This window comes from Peromyscus leucopus, unplaced genomic scaffold, assembly GCF_004664715.2.
Source record: "Peromyscus leucopus breed LL Stock unplaced genomic scaffold, UCI_PerLeu_2.1 scaffold_1574, whole genome shotgun sequence".
Lineage (NCBI taxonomy): Eukaryota > Metazoa > Chordata > Mammalia > Rodentia > Cricetidae > Peromyscus > Peromyscus leucopus.
In genome coordinates, this window is record NW_023504748.1 from 15,066 (window position 1) to 24,853 (window position 9,788).

Sequence of the window (9,788 nt, forward strand, 5' to 3'; positions counted from 1 at the left end):
TAGGGCATCCCATGCGAGGAGAGCTCTCAGCCCGCCCTTCCCACAGCCTGGCTTCATCAAGATGGGGAATTCAACCCTGAGACCTGGAAGGCAAGGCCGTGTTGGGTGGTATGAGAGAGATGTGCCCCAAAAAGCCAGGCAGGAGGGCTGGCCATCTGTGTGGGTGCAACTCACCCACACATTACCATAGACCAGTTTACACCAGTTACACACACCGTGTCTTGGGGAAATGGCCTATGCAGTAGACTGGAGCTCCCAACGCCGGGCTTTCATCTCAGAAACACCACCCCCTTCCCTGCCACAAATAACAAGGTTCTGATGGTCTGCTCACCATAACAGTCAAACCATGAATCACCAATGAAGGAATGCATTCCCTCATAGAAGGCCAGACACACCAAATAGTAAATTACATTTTATTTCATTTACAGAAGGGCCTTGTGGCAACAAGGTGGCATGGGGCAAACAGCACCCAGGTGAGCACGTGGAAAAGACTGCTGTAAGCACACAGGTGAGCTTGGTGCAGCTCCAGTGAGAAGGCCCGGGGAGCCGGGGAGGCAGGCAGGAAGGCAAGGCTTGAAAAGCTTCTCTTGGCTTCTCTCCAGGCTGGGACCAACTCCCCTGTACCCACAAGGCCACATGTGTCCTGGACATACAATACAAGAGTAGCACAGTTCTCATGAAAACTCAACAGCAGGTACATGGAGAGCTGGGTTCCTCCATGCCTGGCAGTGATGTCACCCTGCCCTCCCCGTTCCACAGGCTGGAGAATTAAAAATCGCAAGCCCCAGTGCCTGCCAGGTGAGAATCCACTCCACCTGTGCTGAGGATGCTCTCCTTACACATACGTCTGCACAGTCCACCCCCTCCCCAGCCCTGGAGTGCCTGTGGTGATGTGCAGTTCCTGAGCGTGATGGTGGTGTTTGGTGGTGTTCCCAGGCTGGTGCATGGTGCCAGGATCAGCGGGAGCCCCCTGAGGCCAGGAGCTACAGCAGCTTGACATAATTCTGTGGAATCAGCCCTCTCTTGCCATTCAGGGTCCCTTCCAGCCAGCCAGGTTCCCTTGAGGTCTGAACTGAAAAAGAAGAGACCATGTTTACAAGCCTGCTCCTGGTCCTTGTCCCTGATACTCACCATGCTGCAAGGTTTCTTGTAGGCTCAACCATGGAGCAGTCAGTGGAGAGCAGGGTCACTTCTGGGGCCTTGAATAACAAAGCTGCCATGGCAGTTACTGATGGCTTCTGCCCGGGATTGCTAAGCACAAAGCTCCCCTATCTAGTCCCCCAGCTTCTGATCCTGCTCCTTCTAGTTCATGGTGTACCAAGTGTGCACAGAGCAGAGCACATTTTCCCCTGCTTCAAGTCAAAACCAAGTTTACTGGGCCCTTCCTAGCACTCCAGCAGTCTTTCGAACTCCCTACCTATCAACCAGTTCACCCGAGTCAACCAGAGAACCCCAACTCCAGGGCCCTGGCACACACAGGGCCTGCTGCCTAGAGCGCTTTCCCACTTCTTCACCGGGTGACTCCTCCACTTCAGGTTCCAGAGCATAGCTGCTCCTTAGGGAGGTCTGCTTCAGCCACTCCGGGAATTAGCCGCACTCATCTCATGCCCACATGGAGGGGAGCTCCTGGTAGGCCTGGGCCTTACACAGTGAAGCACAGTGCCCAGCACACTGGCGGTGTCAATACATACTTGTGACGGTCACATGACAAGGGTCAGACTGGACATCAGAAGACACAGAGCTCAAGTCAGTACACTAGCATTTTGGTATCAAATACAAAAGAATTTAAGGGACCCCAGCTGAAGCACCAATTATGGCCGGGGCAGAGCCACATGCCTTGTCGGAAGGGGGCAGTACTTGTCCACAGAACAACCCAGAAACCAGCTCTGAAATGCAGCTTTTGATCACAACCCACAGGAATTATCTTATACTAAACTAAAAATTGGGTGCAGGTATTCACACTGCCGTCTTGTGAAGCCCTGTTTCCTGGCTCTGGGCGTGATGGACTCTTTATTCCACTGCTTTGTGATTGCCACTTGCAACTGAGTAATTCACGACCCACTCGTGTGGAGACCATGATGGTTCAGTGCTAACTGTCCTTTTCAATGAGGTCACCGTTGGTTTTCTCCTGTGCACTCTGCTATCTGCATCACCATGGCCTTCTGACACTTTCTTCCATCTGCCAAGTAGCTTTAAGGCTTCTACTTGGTTGCTCCCTAGGTCCTAAATAGTCTACACCCCAGCCATGAATGGGCAGTACAGATTAACACCAGTTACGGCTCTGCCCCCATTCCAGACAGATGAGGGGCCTCACCCCTACGCATTCCATGTGTGCCTAAGAGAGTGAGGCTCCTAGTCTAGATTACAGCTGAAAGTTCTCATCTGAGAGCTCATGTTCCCTGGTACCTAACCGAGGGTTTCACACGGTCTCTGCAATAAATGAGCAAGTGAAGTAAGGTGTGCTTTCAAGGTGAACAGCAGGCACCAACTCACTTTCTTCGCCCCTCACTGACCTTTACCCTGACCTTGTCACCAAGGACACTTTGTAAAGGCTTCGTCCATACACTATACTGGCAATGCCACCAGAGTGTGGAGAAAGGACTGGATTCAACACCAAAGCCACCCGCCCCCGGGATGTGCCACCTGCTGCATACGGTGTCCTGGATGAGTGTAAACACAAGCTGAGGCCCCACAGCTTGCCAAGGCTCATCCCTGGCAACTTCAGAAGTATCTGTTCATTCTTTAATTCCTTCACCACCTCAGGGCAGGGCCAGCATTGGCAGGCACCACTCCACAGCTGCTCTGGCAGACAGAAGGAGCTGGCAGTTGATTCCAAAGGGTCTCCTACCCTGGAAACTAACTGCTGCATGGCAAGGCAGCTGTGCTTCCATTTTTATGGCAGGAGACACAGGGGCTCCGTCTCCTGCCATTCTCTAGGGGCCTTTCCTATGGGCCACCTTCTGCACCTAAGTTTTCTGGTGACCTCTATCCTTCGTTTCCATAAATGGAATCATCTATTTGTCCCTCTAGAATTGGCTTATTTCACTGAGGATATCTTCAGGTTCAATCCCACCCACGGGTCTGACTTTCTGTAGACAGCTTGTTTACACTCCTAAGTGTACACTAAGGACACACTACATTTTGTTCATCCACTTGCCAGCTGATGGGCAATTGGTCACTTCCACCTTTGGGGTCCTCGTGAGTGCTATCAACAGCAGATACAAGAACCCCTGCCTTTCCTCTTTTTGAGTGTATTCTCAGAACTGGACTGCTGGGTCACACTTGCCTCCATTACTAATGTTTTGAGTAGCCACACTGTTATCTTCCACACGGCTATCACCCCGTTCCCATTTCTCTATGACCTCACCAACGATATCTGTTCCCTCTCTCCGTCTCCAGTGCTGGAGTGGGTGTGAAGTGGTATGTCACCGTGCTTCTTACCATCCTGTCCCACGACAACAGTGACTGTGGAACCAGCACCAACATTTTCTGCAAAGCCACATCCATTCCAGAATGGAGTCTTGGGCCTCGACAGTCTAACCTAAGGTCAACCATTACCTGTGACAAAGATTTTAAAAACTGAGCCTTCAGCAGAAGAGAACACTAGGAACTCAGCTCAGCTTAGGAAGCCCAACGTGGGCCCCATGCAAGCTGGGTCTGAGGACTCCCCTCTGTCTCCCACGACACCCTCCCCCTCGTCAGGGAGACCACGGGCTCAAATGTCATACTTCTCATTCTCCTTCCTAAGCTTTAGTTAAAATACTTTTGTCCCACAAGTCTCTACCCCCATTTGCTGATTTCTGAGTTCACCCAGCATCACACTGCATGTACTAATGTGGCACCCAACAACTTTCTGTGATTCCCACATTAGGAATACAGCTGGCAGGCCCTCCCCGAGGGTGCCAAACAGCATTTCAAGGATTAATCCATGTACTTCAGACCTTAAAAGTTCAATTCCGAGAGGCTTTTAAGGGTTAATATGGTCCACACCTGCTGCCTGTAGACACTGCCTCTACATGTGGCATACAACCAACACACTGGCCTCAGCACTGAGTGTTGGGCTAGTTCCTGAAAACCCTGTGCTCGTGGGCCCTACGGTCCCGTGGGCAGACCCAGGGCAAACCACACTTCACACCTGACTATCAGCGCTGTCAACAAGTGTATTTCTGGGATTCGTGAGCCCCAGAGAAAGGAGGACGGTTCCTGGCTTTTAAAGGAATACTGGCTGCCCTGAGACCACATGAGTGAGCACAGACTTCCTGGCAGAGCATGGAAAACATCTCTCAGAGCTACAGAAACACATCTTCATCCCAGAACTGGAATTCATAACTTAAGTCCACAGCCTCAGAATAAGAGGAGAAAGTGAGGAGTTACAAAGCGCATACTCACTAGTGGTCCCTTCCCTTCCACACACCGGTCTGAGGTCCCTGCTTGTGATTTTTCCAAAGCCCTATGAACAGTGAAGCCCAGGGGACTTATCAGGCCTCTGACTGTCATAAACTGGTTTCTGTCATTGCCTGCAGTACAAAAAAGGATTACACTGTGGGGTCCTTGTGATTGGTAGAAGATTCCAAACCATTATGTGAGCAGAAGAAAACTATCTTAGCTGTCAGGGTGTTAAGGATTGCCGGTCAAAGCAAGGGAGTGTTCCTGGAGACACTGCTGCAGGGTGAGCTGTAAACACTGGCTGGCTCCACAAAAGGAAAGGACCCACGCCCTGCCGCACTGTCCCACTTCACGCTGCTTGTCAGAAGAAAAGAACCCACCACCCTTCCAAGAGCGGACATATTCTGAGCAAATATCTGCTTCCAAGCAACTGAGAGGTCAGCCAGGCCCTGGAGATGCAAGTGCACACAGTAATGCTGTTTATATAGTGTTTATTCATAGAGTAGGGCTGCACCCTAGTTAGGGGCCTCAACCTCCTGTGCCCTTTCGGACCCGCTCCTAAGTTGGGCAGGCTGCGCCACCTCTGAAAACATTCCTCTGAGCTCATGTGCACCACAAAGGGACGCTGGGGAGGCACCACAGACACAGGGCTCACAGAAAATGAGGCCTCTACAGGACAGGAGGAGAGAGAGCCAGCATTCCAAGCAGACCTTTTTGGGAATACACAGCCTTGGGGGAGGGTCTGAGGAACAACTAAGGTGCCCTGGGTGTCCAGCCAGCATGCCAGAAAGAGCTGGCCACCGGCACTCAGGGCACCATGCGCAAGGGAGACATAACCTGGCTAGATGCAACCGTATCTGCAGCACACTGTGATGGCCCCTGTAGGGCACAGTAGTCACCAGCATGTTCACCCCAAATGCCCACAGTATTCAAAGTTCAGCCTCCTGAACCTCACTGAATCACCCTGATACATCTTTGCAGACTGGGATGAAAATCCTGGTACACAGAGCACTTATAGTTTCCAGAGAAAGTGAAGGGGCAAGGCACTGCCACCTGCTCTTTGCCCGTGTGTGTGTGTGTGTGTGTTGCTTATCTCTATGTACATATATGTATGAGTATATATATATATATTCTATGATCCTTTTTTAAAGTCATCAAGGGACTTTGGTGGTAGAGAACATGGGCCTCCTGGGCTGGCTGCTTTCTGACCCTTCTTTTGTCTTCCATCTACACTGGCAGACCCAGATTTGGTTTAGAGAGACACAGGTGTCATGGCTGTGTGCCCAAAGCAAGTGCTATGAACCTAATGTGGTTCTTGTTGACCCATTCCTCAGAGTAACAACTTCTGAGTAAATATTTGACCCAATTTTGACCAAGAGATGTAAAGGCAGTTAAACTCAGAAGTAAGTTGTGGAAAAGTTTTCTCATAAAAGAAATACAAAGAGGAGACATCACCTTTGCTAGAGTTATGTGTGGCCTGTAAATGTGGTCATTTCTCACCCACAAGGACACTAGTCAAAGATCCAAGTCTGAAGCTCAGAATGTTCAGCAAACATGGGAATACATTCGTCTTGCTCACATCTTTACACACCCCTGAGCACTACTTATTGTGGAAGCCCACAGAGGTTTCCTAGTGAGATCTGAGCTTGCTTTACCCAGCAGAGCTGCACTGCAGGATTGCTTGACCATGTGCATGGTTACTAGGTAATTGGAAGGGTCTACACTTGGCTGAGCTAGGGAGAGGTCTTTTACTCCACCCCCTCGGCATTCCTATAAACAGCCCTTTAGAAGAGACAGAGGGGCCGGTGGATAATGTTCCAGGCCCTCCCGAGGCTACCCTGTGTTTCTGTTTCTCCCCTCTCTATCCTTCTATCTAATATCTCGGTGTGTAAGAAAAATCTCGTGAGAGGGCACTGCTGCTGTCTTCTGAGGTTATCGGGAATCTGGCTCTAGGAGCACACAGCACACACACAGAATCTATTCTAAATAAAGCAACTTGCTTTCTATACAACAACTCTCATCAAATGTTGCACTTCTAACTACCACAATGCGCTGTGGCGATGTGTTCCATAGACTCCAAACATTCTGGCTAATCAGCCATTCCATCCCAGCAGCCAAGGTTTCCCCTGCTTCCTAGGAACTCTTCTGGGGAGCTCCCCCCACACTCAACATCACCGTTTCCACAGCAACCAATGGATTTCATAATGAGTGTGACTAGAGAGGGAAGAAATCAAGAGCAAGGGAGGAAAATATATTCACTGAACCAGAGGAGAAATTTGTGAAATATTAAAACAGGCCTAGCTCCTAAATGTCTGTGTATGAATATTAAACATTCAACTAAAATCCACACCCTTATTTAAAATGTAAAGTCTAAAGATGCGCACACTGTTCCAGTTGGCAGGAAATCGCAAAGCACGAGAACGGTACAGAAGAGAGAAGGCCAAGTGTTTGGATTTCTGAGTCCTCACTGGTGCTGCGAAGCATCTCCACTTGGTGAGGGATGGTGGCGGCACAGAAAGCAAAGGCTGCACCTCAGAAGCACTCAACTCCAAGTGGTACCGGCCTCTTGCCACCGTCAGAGCGACCTGAATGAAGGACTGCTGGATTAAAAGGGGTGGAGACTGGCCAAGAAGAAGAAGAAACACTGTACCGCCACCAACACACAGCTCTGCAGCTCATCTCAAAGGCCAGTGTCAAAGCATGGCCACAAACAGTGGCTGGCACTCTCTGTGCGGACATTAAGGGGAGACAGAATGTCTCCCGCCACAAAGCTCGTGGCAGCACTCACCATCCTCAAAAATGGCTCCTATTTCAAATGACAGTTCTGAGCTGTGTTCTGCCTCACAGGGGTACACGGCACGGGCCTTGCGATTGATAACGCTGCAGAGAGAACACAGAAGGCTTGAATGGAAAACTGAAGACAGAACCCTCACAGCCCCCTCCCCATTTCCCAAGTCTCATTTACATGCCAACAGTGGGGAAGTACATTCCGAAAAGGAAATGTCAGGGCCATGAACATCAGGCAGAGCAGTAGCACTTGGCTTTCAAGTAATGATGGGTTTCCAACACAAACCTTCCCTTCGGGAGTCTCCCCGGGAAGCTGTCAGTGAACCACTTCACCAGAGTCTCCTCATTGCCTGGTGGAGTGTCCCATCCCAGGGCTCAGCACTGTAGAACGCACAAGACATGTTTACCTCTGAGTACTTCAGCTGTACATCAGCGAAGAGAGAGGAAGAGGCACATGCACTTTAAACTGCTCCCAGTGAGTCCATGTGTGCCGCCTACAGTTCCCACAGCACACTGGAAGGGCTGCCATCCCTGGTAGGTCTTTATTTAGGCCATTCGGCCCCTTAAAATGAACACAAGGCTCAGCATCTCCTAACTTGTGAGAACATGTTCTGAGCCCTCCTGAGAGACGTGCACAATGGGAAATGGTGAAAGCCATACTTGGCCAGATCTAAGCCAAGGAAAAAAGAAATGCTGCCTCTCCCTGGAGACGTAAGAACTCTGCCGGCTGATGCTCAGGCACTGTGACTTGCTACTCTCTCTTCTACAAACTGGTCATAAGATGCCCACAGAAGTCAACATATCCAACATCCACTCTGCCTTCCGTTTCAACAAAGAGTCTGCTTTACATCTGCATATAAAAATGCTTGCAAAGAATTTTTGAAATTCTTTTTTCATAAATATTCCTAATTTCATAAATAAATAAGAAGGACTGAAAAGGGAGAGCAGGTCCCAACAAGGCTCATGCACTACAAATTCTTCTCAAAACCTGCAATTGGCCCTGAGTAGCCAACAGGTTCCTCATCTACAGATTCAACCACTCACTGATTGAAAGTATTAAAAAAAGGGGGAGGGGATCTGTATTGTGCAACACATCCAGTCCTCCCATAACTTTCCTAAACAATACAGTGTAGTAAAGGTTCACACAGCATACACATTATTAGGTATTAAAACTGACCTACAGATGACTTCAAATATACAGGAGGATGAGTGTAGGTCAGATGTAAATACAAAATCATTCTATACGAGCAACTAGAAGATAGAGTGGACAGATGTGGGAGTCCTGAAGCCAATCTCCACAGTATCAAGAGTGCTTCACCTGCTTCTGAGACGAAGCACAGCCCTGACTGGAACTTAGCTATCGATGCCAAGGGATCGAGACAGGCATGCTCTAGCAGAAGGCTGTCAAGGCGCTTCTTTGTGCTACCACCTTATTCCACATCACGCCCCAAACCACGTACCATTCGGGCAGCTTGTCTACAATGGAGGCAGCAGGAGAGAGGGGCAGATGGGACATCCTGGGTGATGGAGAGGTACCCTCTGGGTTGGAGCTTGGTGTGGTTGGAGACTGCAGATTTAGCCACTGCACTGTAGACGGCCGGGAATGGCTTGGCCTAAGGACACATTTGAAGGACAGGATTAATGCCATGAATACTCGTAACAACAATTATACAACAGTCCGAGCCAAATGGCCAGGATGCCAGCACCCATGTGTCTTCATACCACCAAGGACAGAGTCCTCTCTGTTTGTGGGGATCTGATCTTGTCTAACCCACTGCCATTTCCAGTGTCCTGGCTGGTTTCCATGAACTTTGCTTCTGTTTCACTCCCGGCCTTCAGGTTCCTGCTTTGAGTTCCTGCCCTGACTTCCATTCCATGCTGGACTATGAGTGAATCTGGAATAAACCCTTTCCTTACAAAGATGCCTTTTCCTTCCCAAGGTGTTTCATCACAGCACAGAAACCCTACCTAAGGCAATGAGTTCACTAATTAGAAAACTAAGGCTCAAAGTAGTGGTGTGGACTTCTTAGGAGCAGGCGCTCCTTGGCTGAGAATGAGGTTTACCTTCTGATAAACCCACTGAAGCTGGACATACCGTAACTGAGACCACATCTAATGTTCTTAGCAGCATAGTGCACATATATGCACGCGCACATGCACACGCACACGCACACACCTGAGCGATCACATCCTGCCTGGGACTTGTTCACTGCTGCTCACCTATGATCAGAGAAGATGAGAACGCAAAACATGTTTCTACTGAATGCATGTTGATTCCACAGCTTCCTGAGTTAAAAACCCTAAGTTGGGGCTTTGTGAGTGGGGAACCTGTCCTAACTCATTTCTTCTACTTATACAGAAAGTGGCACAAACTTAAACATTAGGTACATGGCTGACAGAGACCAACATGTAACACTTCAAAACTGAAAGGTCCTTCACCTGGTACTTATATGTGGAAACTCATATAACTTTGCTACTAATAACCAAGATTCCTCCAGAAAGAGCAAAAGACTAGAGTTTAAAGGAGAAATCAATGAACCACAAACAATTCTTGGTGTTTGATTTGTTCCTCAGAATTTAAAATTGAAAGAGATCGCTCAGAGGTTAAGAACATT

General features: G+C 49.2%; 1 protein-coding gene across 1 annotated transcript; it reads right to left on the reverse strand.

Moving 5' to 3' along the window:
- Positions 1-397: 397 nt before the first annotated feature.
- Positions 398-8,812, reverse strand: LOC114689207 (rho GTPase-activating protein 10-like). The gene is made up of 3 exons (XM_028863588.2): positions 8,634-8,812; positions 7,175-7,266; positions 398-1,072 (listed from the first exon to the last, which is right to left on the reverse strand). The coding sequence occupies exons 1-3, from the start codon at positions 8,687-8,689 to the stop codon at positions 984-986; spliced, it is 237 nt and encodes a 78-aa protein (XP_028719421.2). The 5' UTR covers positions 8,690-8,812; the 3' UTR covers positions 398-983.
- Between the last annotated feature and the right edge of the window lie 976 nt (positions 8,813-9,788).